This window comes from Megascapheus bottae, chromosome 28 (assembly GCF_031878675.1).
Source record: "Megascapheus bottae isolate mThoBot1 chromosome 28, mThoBot2.hap1, whole genome shotgun sequence".
In the NCBI taxonomy this organism is placed as follows: Eukaryota; Metazoa; Chordata; class Mammalia; order Rodentia; family Geomyidae; genus Megascapheus; species Megascapheus bottae.
In genome coordinates, this window is record NC_143536.1 from 15,528,572 (window position 1) to 15,547,674 (window position 19,103).

At 44.8% G+C, this 19,103-nt stretch overlaps 1 protein-coding gene across 4 annotated transcripts in view; it reads right to left on the reverse strand.

Moving 5' to 3' along the window:
* The window catches only part of Hira (histone cell cycle regulator), a 101,351-nt gene that overhangs the window by 18,244 nt on the left and 64,004 nt on the right, over positions 1-19,103 (reverse strand). For all 4 annotated transcript variants that reach the window (XM_090320619.1, XM_090320620.1, XM_090320621.1 and 1 more), the window contains 8 exons: positions 13,432-13,626; positions 11,318-11,479; positions 5,694-5,898; positions 5,312-5,416; positions 3,533-3,681; positions 1,708-1,869; positions 1,166-1,224; positions 768-873 (listed from right to left, as the gene is read on the reverse strand). In XM_090320619.1, the coding sequence (XP_090176745.1) occupies positions 768-873; positions 1,166-1,224; positions 1,708-1,869; positions 3,533-3,681; positions 5,312-5,416; positions 5,694-5,898; positions 11,318-11,479; positions 13,432-13,626 (1,143 nt within the window). The remainder of the gene's footprint in view (positions 1-767; positions 874-1,165; positions 1,225-1,707; positions 1,870-3,532; positions 3,682-5,311; positions 5,417-5,693; positions 5,899-11,317; positions 11,480-13,431; positions 13,627-19,103) is intronic.

The following is a 19,103-nucleotide window of genomic DNA, read 5'->3' on the forward strand; positions in this document are numbered from 1 at the left end:
AAAATTAAAAAAAAAAAATTGGGAGGGGGAGGAAAGAGGGAAATGGGGACAAAAACATGAGAAGGGATATCAATGTGCGCGAAGTAATGCACCCACTACCTGACGAATGTATCTGTAACCCATTTACACATTATCCCGACAATTAAAACAAGCAAACAAAAAACCCCCCAAGGGCCGGGAGTTTGGCCTAGTGGTTAAAGTGCTTGCCTAGCATGCACAAAGACCCAGGTTCGATTCCTCGGTACCACATACATAGAAAAAAGCCAGAAGTGGTGCTGAGGCTCAAGTGGTAGAGTGCTAGCCTTGAGAAAGTCCAAGAACAGTGCTCAGGCCCTGAGCTCAAGCCCAGGACTGGCAAAAAAAAAAAAAAAAAAAAAAAGACTCAGGGACAGAACCTAGGCCCTGAGTTCAAGCCCCGAATTATTTCACACACACACACACACATACACACACAATAACATTAAAAAAACAAACAAACCATATTGTACAAGGTAATTAGACTCCAGAAAATTATACCAAGAAACTCCACTGCACATGGAGCAGCAGTCTCCCATGGAAATGGCAGGGCATGTATAGGCTGTTACTGAGCTCTAGAAGCCAGCTCTCAGAAGTAGGGCCAGGCAGGCCTGAACACTAGGATTCAGCTATCCAGTGCAGAATGACACTCCCAGGGATCCAGAGGCAGGGGTGGGGGTGGGGGAGGGTGCAGGGGGTACAGGGGGGGGGTGTGGTTAGGATAGGGTGGGTGTAGAAGACTGGCTTCTTACCATGTAGAGAGTGACGGATTAAAGCAGTATGCCTTCCCATCAGACAAGTTCATCACCGGGATTCCATGCTGCGTCAATAAGATCTGTGACACTGTCATATCACTTCCTGGGGGGACACCACAGAAGTAAGTTCCATGTGGTCTGATCAGCAAGCATTTCCATATTGAACCTGACTCCCACTATCCCCTAACAAGGTTTAACGGGTATGATGAGGGATGGCTGCTTGGTGCTCTTGGTGAGCAATTTCAATGCCCACCAGGATCTTTGCACTTCCTTGTGACCCTTTCTATCATGAAAGCATATCCCTGCCCTGGAATCCATGGGCTAGACCCTGGGCCTGAGGGAGCCTATCTGTGGTAGGCTCCAGGCAGGAGACAAGTGTCCACAGTGGGCCTTACCTGCCAAGATGGAGTGTAGCGATTCTTCTTTTACCACAACCACTTGCCTGTGAACATCCCTAAGAGGAAAACAGAGAACACATTACTCCCTACTTGACATGAGTTCACCCGAGTTCTCGGCTACCCAAATACTGTGATCCCAACATGTCCTTAACCCTCTGCCCTGGTGTACAGAATACGTCCTGGGCAACAGAGCTCCAGGGCCACTCTAATGCTCACAATCCACTCTGGGAGAAGCAGGGGATACCCGTCACACCAGGAGTGGGGCTCCCCTTTGTCAGCTGACATCCCACTGTTGACAAATCCATCTGAGGACATTGGCACATGCCACTGAGCAGTGAGATCTCTACTGGCCTGCTCCTATAAGCAAGTACGTGTAAGGAAAGGTTATCCTCCTTCGTCTTGCATGGCCTTTGGCCACAAGGGTGGCCTAAGCAATGCTGCTTAACCTGATCTGTGTCACCTGCCTTGCAGAAATCAAGAACCTCTTAGCCCTGCCCGGCCCAGCCTGGAGACCATCCCACCCAGGGGCTATTTCTCACCAGACTGATAGTGTGGCAGCAGCAGTGAGCGCCATGACGTAGGAACCCGTGCAGTGCAAAGTAGAGATGGGGGAAGGTAAGAGGATGGGAGGGAGGAGGCGGCGACCACAGGTGGAGAACACTGACAGCATCCTTTTTTCACAGGCAACACACACCACGTCACTGTGGAGGCAGAGTGGGCAGGTGTCATGGGGGCTGGACGTAGAAATTGGAGGTGCAGAGCCTTGCCTTTCCGAGGTCCTGCCTGGGCTTTCATCAACAGGAGAATTCTGTCTTCCTGCGTACACAGGGCCACCCTTACTAGTATCATCCTGAGCCCACTAACACTGCTCAGGGGTGCAGGCTAGGGAGAGCCAGTGCATCAGTGGTTACCTAGAAAGGGCCCTCACTCATCACATGAGGTCAGTCTCTGGGGATGAATACAGGGAGAAGGGGGGATGAGATTCCACAGACAACACCTACAATACACTCAAGGCCGTTAGGGTTAGGCACTGCCCAATGCCCCATGTAAGGATGTGTCAGGTCCTTAGTCAGGCCCAACACCTCACAGCAGTGCACTCGTACAGCGACGTTTTGACCACAGCAGGCTGGTTAGTCTCCTCTGATGACTTCTGTGGTTGGCATGGGTGAGGCTGCTTCTGCCCCGATAGGCCCAAAGCAAAAAGGTCAGCTAAGGGAAGCACTCTGCCATATATGAATGGCTGCTCAGAAGGAAGAGGCAAGTGAGATATTTTTGTTCCAACTGTTTTGAAAGTTTGAATCAGAGAACCCTGAGCAGGGCTCAAAAGCATGGAGCTCTCTGTGGTGCTGTGACTGGGTACTGTCTCCTCAGTTCTGAAGGCTAGGACCTTTCTAAGCTGGCTTTCTTCAGAGAAAGCTGCCAATCTGGGCCGCAGGCTGAGCCTGGGTGGGCAAGCCTATAAGAGAGGTATAAATTTCTGGAAGACTCCTTTTAGTGGCTGCTGTGTCAACCACAAGGGAACCCTTGGCCCCCAGGTGGGCCTGACACACCTGCCTTAAAACCAGAGATGGAGAGTGGGAGCTGACAGCAGCACCCAAGGTGTTTGGGAGTGTCGGTGTGCTTTTCTTGAGGCAAATCTTAGAGGAACAGGATGGGGAGGTCCTTCTGGGCTTAATGTCACGAACTCACTGAAGCCCATGAGAATCCTAACCTTATCCAAAGCCCAGGACTGCAGAGATGAACAGAAGCATGCATATGTGATCTAATGAAAGACAAAGATCTAATTAAAATGATTTTCTGAGGGAGCATGGTGCTGCTGCCCTGGCAAAAGTATCTGTCACGTGGTTCTGACTGGCTTTATGTTTATGGGCACTTAAGAAAAATGTTAGTCATCTCACAGGTTAAGTAACAGGAAGGATGGAGCTCAAGAAGCCTGTGGAAGACCCTGGGTGATTAACCACTGAGTGAGGACCTGTTAGAAACTGAGTCATCTGAGGAGAGTTTAATCCACCCTGGCTATCTTGAATGAAAATTTGGGGTCAAGGTAAAGAATCTGTTAAAGCTAGGTCAGAAGTTGAGACTTCAGAATCTGGCCAGACAAGTAAATGGAAACCATCAGGTTTGAATCTTAGCTTGGGTATCTCTCAAGGAAGGGCTCAGGCTCTCTATCTAGATTATGAGGACAGTGACACCAACTTCATTGAGATGACAAAAGCACGTGCTGGCCCGGAGGGAGGCTTACTGTGAGTCTCTGTGTAAGCTGTTCTCTCAAGACAGGCTGCACTCCAGGACAGTAACAGCATCCTACACCATAGCATGTGGTGCCTGCTCTATGTGGCAAGGTAGGTCCTTGCCTACACTTACCAGCTGCCAGCGGCAGTGAGGATCCGGCTGGTGAGCACTGTCTCCCACTCCTTCCCTTCTCTGTTGCACTTGAGGCGGCTCAGCCTCACTCCTCCAACAGCCGTCACTTCATTCTCCACCTCGATATACATGGAAGGGTCAGAGCTCACCTGGATGGAGGAAAGCAAACACGTATCTTCTCAGGAAACAGTATGCCATGCAGGAGGTGGTCCCAGCAAAGGTGAGATGTTTGGGCTCTGTAGCTGTGGTCTCTGAGGCAGGGCACAAATAAACCAGTTGGCTGACCAACAGATGGTAACAGATCGTCAGGGAAGGGGGCTTCCACTCAGGAGAGTGGCTTGTCCAAAAATTCAATGTAAGGACTGTTGCTAGGCAGGGAGAGAGCTGGAGTGAAGGATCTCCAAAGACTGTGGTATTTGGTATAAAGAGAACAATGGTAGTTCTGGGAGGCAGGTCTAAAAACTCCTAAGGTGTTCTTCAGTCTGTGGCGGTGAACTTAATATGCTCATATGACAGCAGGCTGACACAATATTCTCTTGCATAACAGGTCTTAGGCCCGTGACATGGGTCTAACTCAGTACCCAGTACAAATGGGCTCAGCTGGAAAGCTGACCAACTGATGTTCAATGTTGAAAGCCAAGCAGACATAGCCAGGAGCCATTCTCAAACCAAGGAAAGCCCAAGGTAGTATATGGAGGAAGGCTTGGTGTTTGGAGGAGAGTTCTCAGCTGCTGACTACTAGAGATGCCCCTGCCTCTGTTCTCATTAGAAACAAGCTCAAAGTGCAAGGGTCTCTTCACTTCCACCTGTTCCACTCCCAAGGACCTGTGGCTAATGAAGGCTGATAGAAAGGGCTACCCTGGCTGTTAGGACTTCAAGGGCAAAGCCACAGAGAAAGAGACATGAAGGTAGGGGCACTGGAAGCTAGCACCTGCATTAACATTTGGCAGCTCCAGGTTGAGATCTGAGGATCTTGGTTCAAAGCAAGCCTAGGCAAGAAAGCATGTGAGACTTATCCCAAATTAATCACCAAAAAGCTGGAAGTGGTAGAGCATCAACCTTGAGTAAAAAGGCAAAGGCCCTGAGTGGAAAGCCCTAATATTGGCACCAAACAAACAAAACAAAAAAAGAAGGCAAGACCAGGAGTTTGGCCTAGTGGTAGATTGCTTGCCTAGCATGCACTAAGACCCAGGTTCGATTTCTCGGTACACAAACATAGAAAAAGCCAGAAGTGGTGCTGTGGCTCAAATGGTAGAGCTTTAGCTTTGAGAAGGTCCAAGGACAGTGCTCAGGCCAGGAATGGAAAAAGCAACAACAACAACAACAACAATAACATACCCAGCTGGGCACAGTGGCTCACACCTGTAATCCTAGCTACTCAGGAGGCTGAGATGTGAGGATCATGGTTCAAAGCCAGCCTGGGCACAAAAGGACCTGAGACTCTTATCTCCAATTAACCTCTAGAAAACAGGAAGCGGGGCTTTGCTCAAGGGTAGAGTGGTAGCCTTGAGTTGAAGAGCTCAGGGACAGAACTCAGGCTGAGTTCAAGCCCCATGGCCAACAGAAAAAACAATAACAACAAACAAACCCCAAAAAACAAAACAAAACAAAATAAAAAACAAAACAAAACAGAATAACAACAACAAAAAAAACCAACAAGGCAAGTACTCAGATTCTCTCAGACTGTCTCCTACAGGAGAATGGAGATCCACTGCAGCCCACTCCACAAAGCAGTCTCCTCAAGAGTAGAGAGAGAATAGGTGAAGGGCCCACACTTACCTGGAGAGTGAATGCTCGCTGGGGGCCTGGAACGGGCAGCTTCAATGTAAGTGCTGGTGCAGAAAGACACATAGCGTCTTTCTCTGCAGTCAGGGCAGCTGGAGACTAGAAGAGCCAAACTTAAGTATGAGTGCCACAACACCACAGGAGTTGTCACCCACAAGTTACGCTGGGCCTGCTTCCAGAACATTCCTGTTCACCAGGGAACCTGCTTAAGGACTCTGGGTGGGTAGAGGACAGGTGTGAGGGAGTGTGGCCTCTCTATCACATTCCTCAGTTTATGGGTCTCAGCACTGGCTCCTACAGCATCCCACACTGATCTGTACTCAGCACTGAGTCCAGGGAGCTGGGGCCAGGGTAAGCAGGTTCCTGGGGGCCTCACCTGGACAGACAGGGACACAGGCAGAAGACGGGTGTCTTTCCGAGGGCGCCCTTTCTTCTTCTTTTCCACAGTCTCTACCTCCAGCTCAAGTTTTCTCTTAGACAGGGAAGAGGGCTTGGATAAGGGGGCCTTTTCGTCACTATCACTGCTGCTCTCCAGGAGGTCTCGGGGCCTCAGATCTTTCATAAGGTTCTGATCTTTCAACCTGAGCAAACATACACATTCATGACTGTCCACACAACTGATTTTATAATTTAAATAATTAATTTCTAATTTTATCATTAAAAATCTACACTCTTTCCAAAATGGGAGTAAATAACATAGAGGAACTCTGGTTACTATTCCAACACATAAAAAACTTGGAGGCTGAGACTAAAATTCAGAAAAGCAACATCACTTCTTAGATCCAGCAGAGAATTTAAGGAACTGTCATGTTACTGGAGGCTAAAAGTGGACAAGCTCCTGGGAGCCCAGTGGTAGGAGAGTATCTACACATTTCCTGTGTCCTCTGAACTTAAGGGGGACAACCAATTTTTGTGTCATTCCTGGTGATGGATCAAAGGGTCTAGGTGCTGTCCTTGAGCATCCTTTGCTCAAGGTTAGTGTTCTACCACTTGAGCCATAACTCTACTTTTGACTTTTTTGAATTTATTGGAGATAAGAGTCTCACAGATTTTTCTTGCCCAGGCTGGCTTTGAATCACGATCCTCAGATCTTAGCCTCTTGAGTAGCTAAGACTACAGATGTGAGCTACCTGTGTCTGGCAGGACAACCAATTTGAAAAAGGTCCAAAACCCTTCTATTTTCAATGACTAACTCTGTCCTCAGGGGAAATTACTGTACCAGGGACATGTCTCTTCTTGGGCAAGGCAGGCAATTAGCCAACTCCAGTATTAGAGTATTGGGGGTGCCAGGAGTTTGGCCTAGTGGTAGAGTGCTTGCCTAGCATGCATGAAGACCCAAGTTCGATTCCTTGGTACCACTACATACAAAAAAACCAGAAGTGGTGCTGAGGCTCAAGTGGTAGAGCTCTAGCCTTGAGAAAATCCAAGGACAGTACTCAAGGCCCTTAGTTTAAGCCCAGGACTGGCAAAAAAAAAAGAAAAAAAGAAAAAAGAGTATTGGGGTCTAGCCAGGTTTTATAACTTGAACCACATCTCTACTACCGGCTGTTTGCTGGCTAATTGGTTTTATGTGCCTAGACTGGCTTTGAACTAGGATCCCCAGATGCTCCTGAATAGCTAGGATTATATATATGAGCCACTGGTGTCTACCTTTGTTTTGTCTTTTTTTGCTCATGTATCACTAGTTTTAATTTCTGTTTGTTTTGTCAGTTGTGGGGCTTGAACTCTGGGCCTGTGCGTTGTCCCTGAGCTCTTCAGCTCAAGGACACTGCTCTACACTTGAGCCACAGCACCACTTCCATTTTTCTGGTGGTTAATTGGAGGTAAGAGTCTCATGGACTTCAGGCTGGGAGTTTGGCCTAGTGGTTAAAGTGCTTGCCTAGCATGCATGAAGACCCAGGTTCAATTCCTCGGTACCACATACATAGAAAAAGCTGGAAGTGGTGCTGAGGGTCAAGTGGTAGAGTTCTAACCTTGAGAAAATTCAAGGACAGGGCTCAGGCCCTGAGCTCAAGCCCAGGACTGGCAAAAAACAAATAAAAAAGTCTCATGGGGGCTGGGAGTTTGGCCTAGTGGTAGAGTGCTTGCCTAGCATGCACGAAGACCCAGGTTTGATGATTCCTTGTACCACATACTTAGAAAAAAAAAGCCAGAAGTGGTGCTGAGGCTCAAGTGCTAGAGTTCTAGCCTTGAGAAAAATCTAAGGACAGTGCCTCAGGCCCTGAGCTCAAGCCCAGGACTGGCAAAAAAAAAAAAAAAAAAAAAAGGTCTCGTGGACTTTAGTGCCCAGGCTGGCTTTGAACTTCAATCTTCAAATCTCTCCTGCTGAGATTACAAGCATGAGCCACCTGCTTTTACTTAATGGTACTAGTGAAAGTAATGATATGAACATTTGGGTAGAAGTTATTACATGAATACATATTTTCAGTTCTCTTGGGTTTATGTTGGGGTCAGTATTGCTGGGTTACATGTTACCAGTGGAGGAACTGCCTGGACATTTTACATTCCTACTAGCTTCATTAACACTCATTATCTGACCATCTAATCTTTGGATTACAGCCATCCTTGAGGGTGTATTTTTGATTTGTACTTCATTCCAATGGGTAATGATTGTTTTTATGTACTTAAGGTTTATTTGTATATCTTTTTTTTTTTTTTTTTTTTGCCAGTCCTGGGCTTGAGCTCAGGGCCTGAGAACTGTCCTTGGACTTTCTCAAGGCCAGAGCTCTACCACTTGAGCCCCAGCACCACTTCCGGCTTTTTTCTATGTATGTGGTACTGAGGAATTGAACCTGGGTCTTCATGCATGCTAGGCAAGCACTTTAACCACTAGGCCAAACTCCCGGCCTATTTGTATATCTTATTTGAAGAAATTGCTATTTAAGTCCCATGTCCATTCTCTCTCCTCTCTTTATCCCCTCTCTTCTTTCCTTCCCCCTCCCTCTCCTATCTTTCTGTGTGTGTATCCTATCTTTGCTTGTACCAGGACTTGAACTTAGAACCTTGAGTTCCTCCTTGATTTTCTTGCTCATAGCTGTTGCTCTTCCACTTGTGCCACACTTCCAGCATGGCTTAGTTAGAGCCACAGCACCATTCCCAGATTTCTGGGACTTGGCTCAGGGACTTTCCTTCCACAGGCTGGCTTTGAACTGTGATCCTCTAGCTCACAGCTTCTTGAGTACCTATGATTATAGGTATGAGCCATTTGGCTACGTTTTAAATTTTGATGAAATCCCATTTACCTTCTTTGTAAAACTAGTTGTAGGTGATTTGGATATATCTAAGAAAGAATCTCCTATTATAAGGTTACACTGATTTCTGTATTACTTTGAAGAGTTTTACAGTTTCAGTTCTTACATATAGTACTCTCACCCACATTGAACTAGTTATTATGTACAGAATCGTGTATTAATTTTGTTTCATATTTTTATCTTTTTGGTCTTTCATGATTTTAAGGGTATTTTTAGTTTTAGTACCTTTAGCTCTTGATTAGTTTATCAAAGGTTAAGCCTGTTATTTATTCCATCCCTTATGTGTGTACTGAACTGCATTTTCTTATGTGTTTTGCTACATCTAGGTAATGCTTCATTTATTTAATGCAACTTCTTTTTTTTCTTTTCATTTTTTTAAACTATACTCATACACTAAGTGTTCTTTCTCCCCAGCCAAAATAGGTGATGCCTTGTTGTTGGGAATGCTGTTACCCCTGGGAACAATGACTGTCCCTGTAGACTAGATCTGCATCTTTGCTCAATACTTTTGGATGTTTTGGTGATTTCTAGATGACTTGGGTGATGTTAACTGAACCCAGAGCCTGTGTGGTATGCACTGAAGTTGGGGGGATGGCAAGTTCCAGACTAGCTTGGACTACATCGTGAGATAGTGCCTCAAGAAAAAAGAAGAGCCAGGCACTGGTAGCTGGTACCTGTAATCCTAGCTACTCCGGAGGCTGAGATCTGAGGATTGTGATTTGAAGTCAGCTCAGGCAGGAAAGTCTATGAGACTTTTATCTCCAGTAAACTCAGAAAAAGCTGGAATGATACTATGGCTCAAGGGGTAGAGTGCCAGCCTTAAGCCAAAGAAGCTCAGGGACAGTGCCCAGGCCCAGAGTTCAAGTCTGAGGACCAGCACAAAACGAAACAAAACAACAAAAGAGAAAGAAAAACCCCAATTAAATTGGCCCTAGATCTACAAATGAATAATCTCAAAAGAACTCCTGCCTAAGGCCGTGCTGAGATATACAATTTGTCTGCCAAATTTCTGTACGCTTTATGTTCTAATGCTTATCTTTCAAGGAATCTGTACAATCGCTCGACTTTATGCTGGTGACTTGAATTTCACTTCCTACATGGCTCAGGCCAAAGATTGCCATGAACTGGTGCTGTCCATTAAAATTCAAGGTCTTTGGCCAACAGCTGGGTAGCTCCCTAGCCCATAGAGTACTCTTTTTAGTTCACTTACGAATTTTAGCTCCTGGGAAATATAGACAAAGTATTTCATAGAGGAAAATCCTTTATTGCTAGGTAAACTACTAGATAAAAAGACCATATGGATTTTTTTTTTTAAATGTAAGCACAATAACATTAAAGTGTAACATGAGGTTCTGCACCAACTTCATAGATAGTGTAGATTTGAAGGGTGGTGCTTCTGCACTGGGCTCTAGGGACTGTTCTCCAAGGAAAACAATTATTCCCACACAAAGTCTTTTGAGACAAGGAGCAAAACCCAAGATACTGGGATGCACAGTAAATTCCCTGGCATAGGGCAGGCTTGCAAAGGCCCCTCCCATGAGGTGGCAAAGCTCAGGGTCAGTGGAGGCCACACATGTTCTGGCTGTCTCAGAAGGACACTCTACTGCAACTCCAAGGAATAAAGAACTACAGCTCACGTTTGTTGCTGCTGCATGCTAGAGTTGGCTCACGTCTATAATCCTAGTTACTCAAGAGGCTAAGATCTGAGGAATGCAGTTCAAAGCCAGACTAGGTAAGAAAATCCATGAGACTCATGTCTAATCAACAGAAAGCCAGAAGTAGAGTTGTGGCTCAAAGTGGTAGAGTCCTAGCCTTGACAACAAAGTTCAGGGACAGTGCCAAGGTCCTGAGTTCAAGCCCTGTGGCCAACAGCAACACAAAAAAGAAAATAGATGGGCTGAGAGTTTGGCTTAGTGGTAGAGTGCTTGCCTAGCATGCACGAAGACCTGGGTTCAATTCCTCGGCACCATATACGTAGAAAAAAAGCTGGAAGTGGTGCTGTGGCTCAAGGGTAGAGCTCTAGCCTTAAGAAAAGTCCAAGGACAGTGCTCAGGCACTGAGTTCAAGCCCCATAGCTGGCAAAAAAAAAAAAAAAAAAAAATACTGAAAAAAAAAAAAAGAAAATAGATAAACTGCAAGACCTCAAAAGCTCTGCTCATAAAGACCTTCCATCTTTGTTCCCTTCTGCTGGCTGTTTCTAAGCAGAAGGCTTTGACTTGCCTGGTCATGTCAGAACCTTCTATCTCTCCAACTACTTCTTTGCCAGTCCTGGGCTTGAGCTCAGAGCCTGAGCCCTGTCCTTGGACTTTCTCAAGGCTAGAGCTCTACCACTTGAGCCTCAGCACCACTTCCGGCTTTTTTTCTATGTATGTGGTACCGAGGAATCGAACCCGGGTCTTCATGCATGCTAGGCAAGCACTTTAACCACTAGGCCAAACTCCCGGCCCCTCCAACTACTTCTTATTCCTCTTTTCAGAAAACTCTGGGTTCTAGTCAAAGGATGACATCACTCTCAGGACAGACAGAACTGCCTAGAACCTGCAACTCTACCCTCACTCTTCTTTTGCCCATGGCCCCCTCCCTAACAGCTCCTTCCAGCCGCAGCCCATCTTTCAGAAGCAGTTCCTTCCTCCTGGGAGCTTCAGGTCTCTGCAGTCTTGCTCCCCTGTGGGAGGCACCTGCAAAGTAGAGGATCTGGGGAGGTACTGCAACCCTGGTTTCTTGGAGTCTTGTGCATTCAACACTTTACCTTTCCACAGATGTTGGGGTGACACTCGTCAAGGAAGGAGCACCTGGTGTGGCTTTGGACCGCTCTGTAAACCGGGAGTCAAATGCTTTCATGGGTTCAATCTTGGATGGGGTCGTTAACACGGAGGGTGACAATGCAGCAGGAGTAGAGGTAGCATTCATACTAGGGAATAAAGATGGAAGGTATGTCAGCACAACGCCTAAAGGATACGGAAGGCCTAGGACTTGCATAGTTTGGAGCCTGTTGAAATGGGTACAAATTTAAACTTCTAAAGCATTAAAAAATTTAAAGTGCGATTTGTCCCTTAAAAAAAAAAAAAATCAGGTTCACACATTAAAAACTCTGGGAGTCTGGCTACCTGAAAAGGTTATGAGCAAATGCATTTATTTACATTTTCCTCTAATGTTGTTCTGAGAGATTTGGGGGTAGCTAACCATACAGCTGGATCTCTACAACCTGACTATAGTATGCTTACCCTGCTCACTTCAACTATCAGCCTTGGGGGACCGGGAGTTTGGCCTAGTTGTAGAGTGCTTGCTTAGCATGCATGAAGACCAGGGTTCAATTCTTCAGTACCACATATATAGAAAAAGCCAGAAATGGTGCTGTGGCTCAAGTGAAAAAGCCCAAGTATAGTGCTCAGGCCCTGAGTTCAAGCCCCAGGACTGGCAAAAAAACAACAACAAAAAAATATAAAAAAACCCAAACCCAAACCCTAACCGAAACTACCGGCCTTGGTCGCTTTCATGATGGACAAGACAAGAAAACCCCCTATCTGAAGGCCATGAAAGCCATGCCAATTCCTGGCTTTTATTCTTACTCTCTCACCTCCCTTCCTCCTGGGTGGCCCCTCCCATCTCTCACTGTGACAGTGACAAATTCCTAGCACTCTCTTCCAGGTGCTTACCCCATGGCCTTTACCTTCTACTCTACAGAGAAAGGAGAGGCTTAAAGCCACTGAGACCGGGCTGCAGAGTTCTACCATCTGAACTCCATACCAAACACCTGGTCATTCCTGACAGCACTTTTCTCCTCCTCCACGATCTGAGGCCAATCCCTGACAGGTTGGTCTAGCTACAATGTCCCCATTTCCTAAGAGTAGCAATCCCCAATTCTCAGTGTGCCTGCACAGCCCTACCAAGAACCCAGAGCAGGAGGCAGTGATAACACAAGGTCCCAGCCCCTACAATGGAGAGTCATTCTCACAGCAATAGTTATGTGTCTACGTTTTGCTACTACTGCCAACTAGAATCAAGGTATAAAACTCAAGCTTCAGAGACTTCTAAATCTTCATTCTGGGAAAAACCCAGCCTACCTGGTTTAGAGCAGAAACTCAACCCTTTCTCTTTCCCATTTCTTTTCAGGGCCTCAGAGTTCTGCTTTTGCCATCACCCCTATTTCTCACCTGCCTGCCCTGGGTTGGCTTGTGTGTGTCCTGAGAGGGACGCTTTCTGAAAAGTCTGAGATTTATGCACTAATTCCTTCTTTTGGCTTGCCATTTTCTTCCAAATAGATCCCAGAATATACCTTGCAATATTGTGGTTGCCTCTTTCTCATCAGCTTTCACTCTTCCTGAAGATGAGGAGGTCCTCATAAATGGCCAGTAAATGGCTTGAGGATGCTCAGTGCCTGTAGTGTGTAATCCAGAGCAGGTACGGGGCAAACTTTCATGGCTACCTCTCATTCATGCTCTGCCTCTGGCCTTAACAGAGCTAATGGTCAGTGAAGACATGGCCTTGGAGTGAATTTGATTCTACTGTGTGAGGAGAGTCTGTTTGCTCATATCAGTGCCCCATCTCAGATGAGGCTCATAGCATAGTAAATTGGAGGATAAAGCCCCAGAAACCTGAGGTCTCTTCCAGTGTGAATCTGCGGAAAAAGTGGGATAACGGTAGGTGGCATCTCACTGACGGGTCCCTGAGCTTTTATACCTTAACACTCAGAAGCTTTATGTCAGTCTCTTCAGAACTAGTCTTCCATTTTAAGGAGGCCCTCATATAAAATCAAGCATTCTCTATCCCCCATCCCCCCACGACCATTGAAGGGATCATGGAGAACAGAATGAAATTCTCATCTTCAGAATCAATGTCCATCAAACCATGGCATTTACTAACCTGTCCTTACTGACAGATTCGCCTGTAGGCCTGGCACCAGCGGCCACCACAGGCTCTGTGCAAGGCTTCGAGGCGCCGAAGGAAGGGGTACTGGTATCTAGTGGCAGTAACTGCTGACTGCTAGGAGAGGAGAGCATGGAGCCTGCCAGGGAGCCGGAGAGCGGGATGCTGTTAAAGAAGGCTGTGGAGAAGTCCCTGTTGTTAAATGAGAACGAAAGTCAGTAGGAAAATATGATACCAAGTATTTTACAAATAAGATATCAGAAAAGAAGATTATTAAGTACTTTATACTTTTTATTGACCCAGAGGCAATATATTGTTAGGGTAGATAATTTGGAATACAGAAAAGACAAAAGGAAAAAAGCCAGGTGATGGTAGCTCATACCTATAATGCTAGCTACTCAAGAGGCTGAGATCTGAGGATTAGAGTTCACAGCTCGCCCAGGGAGGAAAGTCCATGAAACATTTATTTCCAATTCATCAGCAAAAATCTGGAAGTAGAATAGTAGCTCAAGTGCTACTAGAGTGCTAGCTTAGAGCAAAAAAGCTAATGGACAGTACCCAGGCCCTGAGTTCAAGCTCCAGTACTAAAACACACATAAATACACAATTTAAAAAAGACAATAGAAAGACCTTCATGTACCCTATCTGAAGCTATGATGTGGCAGTGCTACATGAACTAAGATAACAATGCATGCATTCTAATAGATGTGTTGACAGTGCAATGCCTTCTGAGCTCAGAGGATTTAAATGGACACCGTGGGTCTTGTTTTTACTAAGGACTGTAAGCCTTCTCGGCTGATGGATAAAGTATAATTTACCTAACAGCTTCTGCTGAGGAACAGGGCTGTTTCCCAGCTTCTTCTGTAATAGATACTGCTGCCAAGGAACCAAGATATTGCATTGTGCAGCCCAAGACCTTTCATACTTCACCACTTTTTTGCTGTGCCTCAAGTTCCAGTCTATAATGCTAGTGCTAGCACTGTCCCCATGGGGTCAAACCTGAGAAGTTTCTGTAGCACCTATTTAGAGCACAAACTAGGTGCTCCAAGCAGCTTAGAATTACAGAAGCTGTCATTAAATCTATTGCTTTACTTAGTATGTGGGATACATTTTTTCTTTTTGTTTTGTTTTTTTTTTTTTTTTCCAGTTCTGGGATTGAACTCAGGGGCTAAGTAAGCACTATCCTTGGGCTTTCTCAAGGCTAGAGCTCTACCACTTGAGCCACAGCCACTTCTGGCTTTTTCTATGTATGTGGTACCATACATAGTGCTTGTGTGCTAGGCAAGCACTCGAATACTAGGCCAAACTCCTGGCCTGTGGGATACATTTTTAGAGCACAGTTGTATTATTAGCAAATGTACTGTTCATTCAGGATTTCTGACAAGCATTTCTAAAGTTCTCTCCTTAGATGTTTAAATTATGTCACTCCTATTTAACTGCTTAGTTCTACTGAGAGAGGGTTTTAATTCATAAATGCTTATTTCCCTACAATCTCAACAAAAATTTTTATCTTTTTTTTTTTGGGGGGGGTGCTGTTACTGGGGCTTGAAATCAGGGTCTGGGTACCTTATCTTAGTTTTTTTTGTTCAAAGCTGATGCCCTACAACTTGAGCCACAGTTCCATTTCCAGCTTTTTTTCTGGTCATTCAGAGATAAGTCTCATGGATTTTCCTGTATGAGCTGGCTTTGAACTATGATCCTTAGATCTCAGCACCGTGAGCAGCTACAAATACAGGTGTGAGGCACCAACACACATTTTTTAATTTTGTGAACTTTGTTCATACCTATTGTTCCGCTTTATTATAGGTCTTCATTGCTGATTTGTAAGAACTCAATACACAGTAAATAAACACCCCACCCACCCAAAAAATAACAACCACCCACTGTTCTTTATATGAATAGGAACTATTTTCTTTGGGTATTCTGACTCTTTATGGTCTGTTTTTCTTATCAATAGATGTGAAACATTAAAAAAACTATTTGAGCCAGACATAGTGGCTCACGCCTGTAATCCTAGCTACTCAAGAGGCTGAGATCTGAGGATCATGGTTCAAAGCCAGCCCAGGCACTAAAGAACAGGAGACTCTTATTCCCAATTAATCATTAGAAAACAGGAAGTAGGGTTGAGGCTCTAGGTGTAGGGTGGTAGCCTTGAGCTGAAGAGCTCAAGGACATCACCCAGGCCTAGAGTTCAAGCCCCATGACCCACAAAATAAAATAAATAAAAATTAAAAACTAAAAATTATTTGAAGCCAGGCCTGGTGGCTCACACCTGTAATCCTTGCTACTCAGGAGGCTAAGATATTAGGATCATGGTTCAAAGCCAGCCCAGGCATTAACGTCCATGAAACTCTTATCTCCAATTAACCATTAGTAAACAGAAAGAAAGTGGTGCTGTGACTTCAAGGGGTAAGGAGGTAGTCTTGAGCTCAAGAGCTCAGGGACAGCGCCCAGGCCTAGAGTCCAAGCCCCATGACCAATAACAATAACAACAACAAAAATTATTTGAGGGGCAAGGAGCTTGGCCTAGTGGTAGAGTGCTTGCTTAGCATGCACAAAGACCCAGGTTCGATTCCTTGGCACCACACACATAGAAAAGCTGGAAGTGGTGCTGTGGCTCAACTGGCAGAGCACTAGCCTTGAGGAAAGCCTAAGGACAGTGCTCAGACCCCCTGAGTTCAGTCCCCAGGACTGGTTTAAAAAAAAAAAATTGAGAATGTATTACTAGTCCAGCCTGGTCTTGGAAATCCTGATTCTTCTATCTTGGCCTCCTGAGTGCTAGAAGTTACAGGTCTATATCAAGTTCAGCTAAATTTTATTCTACTCATTATCATTTTTGTTGCCAGAACCTGGATGCTGTCTCTTGAGTGATAGCCCCATTTCTGATTTTTTGCTGGTTAAATGGAGAGAAGAGTCTCACGGACTCTCCTGCTTAGGCTGGAGAGTTGAACTGTTATTTTTAGATCTCAGCCTTCTGAGTACCTAGGATAATAGTCATGAAGCAAAATGTCATTTGTGTGTGTTGGTTCTAGGGCTTGAACTCAAGGCCTGGGTACCATTCTTGAGAAATTTGCTCAAGGTTAGTGATCTAAGTGACACTTCCGGCTTTTTTTGGTGCTTAATAGGATATTAGAGTCGTACACTTTTGTGCCTGAGCTGGCTTTGAACGGCGATCCTTAGCTCTCAGCCTCCTGAATAGCTAGAATTACAGGCACAAGTCACTTGTGCCCAGCTTTGCGGTCAAAATTTCATCTCATTTGTAGAAAACTTTTTTTTTTTTAATGCTGTTAATGGGACTTGAAGTCTAGGTCTCAAACTATCTTTTTTCCTCTTATGGCTTGTGTAAGACATCTTGAGCCATACCTCTACTTATAGCATTTTGCTGGTTAATTGCAGATAAAGTCTCATGCATTTGTCTGCCAGGTCTGGCTTTCAGGGATCCTCAAATCATAGCCTCCTGAGTGGCTAGGATTATAGGCATGAGCCACTGATACTTGCCTTAGAAAAATTTTTACCTCTTGAAGTTATAATATTTTTCCATGGACTCTACAAAAATTTTAAATGAAAGTATTTTAGTCAGCAAAAGTTAACATGGAACAAACAAGCTCTGAGTTGTTTAGTGTGTTTCTAGTTCTGAAATTAGGATTTAACTTGGTTTGTAGCATGGTAGGTAGTCCTGGTTCTCATTTATTGAATCAGCAAATATTTCATCACAGATACCTCCCATGAATATCTGAGTATTTTCTGGAAATTCTGTTATGTTCCACTGCTCTAGTTATGTGTTAGTAGTACTCCAATGATTTCACTGCTGGTGAGAACCATCCATGATTAGCCTTTGTTTCAGAAATACTGCAGTTCTTCTGATGTACTTTTCCATACAACTTCAAAATTACCTTTCTGAATCATTTTTTTTGTGGGGGAGAGGGGTGCCCCAGTCTTGAGCTTGAACTCAGGGCTTAGGTACTGTCCCTGAACTCTTCTACTCAAGGTATTGCTACTACTTTGAGCCACAGTTCCCCTTCTAGTTTTCTGGTGGTTAATAGGAGATAAGCATCTCATGGACTTTCCTGTCTGTGCTGGGTTCAAACTATGATCTATAGATCTCAGCCACCTGTGTAGCTAGGATTATAGCTTGGGTAAACAGCACTGTCACCTTTCTGATTCTGAAAATTATGGTTAGTTGTATTGACTCATGTTAAATTGATATGTCTCCAAAGAACTGACATCTTTTAGTCATCCTAACTAATTAATGGTATATATTTTTATAAGAGTAGCTTGGGGCCAGGTGTGTGGCCAGGTGGTAGAGTGCTTGCCTAGCATTAACAAAGCCATGGGTTCAACTCCTTGGCACCACATACACAGAAAAAGCTAGAATAGGGGAGTGGGGCTGTGGCTCAAGGGTAGGGTAATAGCCTTGAGCTGAAGAGCTCAGGGATAACACCTAGGCCCAAAGTTCAAGCCCCATTACCAACAAAAAAGAAAAAGCCAGAAGTGGTGCCGTGACTCAAGTGGTAGAGTGCTAGCCTTCAGTAAGCTCAAGAACAGTGCCAGGCCCTGGGTTTAAGCCCTTGCACTTTCGGGGGAGTGGGGGTAAGGGAGGGGTAGCTTGAGTAGTATAGTAAGACTCAACTCAATTCTTTTTGTTTATATTTCTTGTTACATTGTAGGTATTTCATTTGTAAATGTGATTGATTCTTCTTGCCCACATCCCCCCTCATTGCCAGTACTGGAGTTTGAACTCAGAGCCTGGTAACTGTCCTTTAGCTTTTTCCCTTAAGGTTAGAGCTCTACCACTTGAGACACACCTCCATATCCAGGTGGTTAATTGGAGATAAAAGTCTTACAGACTTATCTGCCTGGATGACTTTGAACCATGATCTTCAAATTTCAACTTTCTGAGGAGATAAGATTACAGGTATGAACCACTGGTTCTCTTATATTCTAAAGGTAATGGTCTCATATTGCTTACATCTAGTTGTTTTACCTTCTTTTTCTTCTTCTTTTTTAAAATTAGACAGGTCTTACTATGAAGTCCTGGCTCCCTTCAAATTTTGATTCCTTCTGGGTGTGCAATAAGACAGCATTTCCAAAATCACCAGAAAAAGCCAGAATGTAAGTATGGCTCAAGTGTTAAGAGTTACAACCAAGCAAGCTCAAGGTCCTGAGTAAGCCAATAAATAAAATGAAACAAAACAAAAATCCATGAAAGTGTTTTTTCAGCCTTCTTCCTACCTCAATTTCTTGAACACTGGGATCAAAACCATGTATTACCACAATAGCTCTACTGTCCTCTTCTTTTTTTGGCTAGTACTAAGGCTTGAACTCTGGACTTAGATGGTGTCACAGAGCTTCTTTTGCTCAAGACTCTACCACTTGAGCCACAGTGCTACTTCCAGCTTTTTGTTATTTAATTGGAGACTGAGTCTCACACTTTCCTGAAAAGCCTGGCTGAGAACTGTAATCCTAAATTTCAGCCTCCTGAGTAGTTAGTATTATAGGTACCTAGCTTTGTCTTCATCTTTAATACGTTTTACATTCTTCTTACCAATTTATTCTTTTTTTGAGGGGGGAGGGTGGTGGTGGTCAGTCCTGGGGCTTGAACTCAGGGCCTAGGTACTGTCTCTGTGCCTGTGAGCAAGGCTAATGCTCTTAAGCCACAGCACCACTTC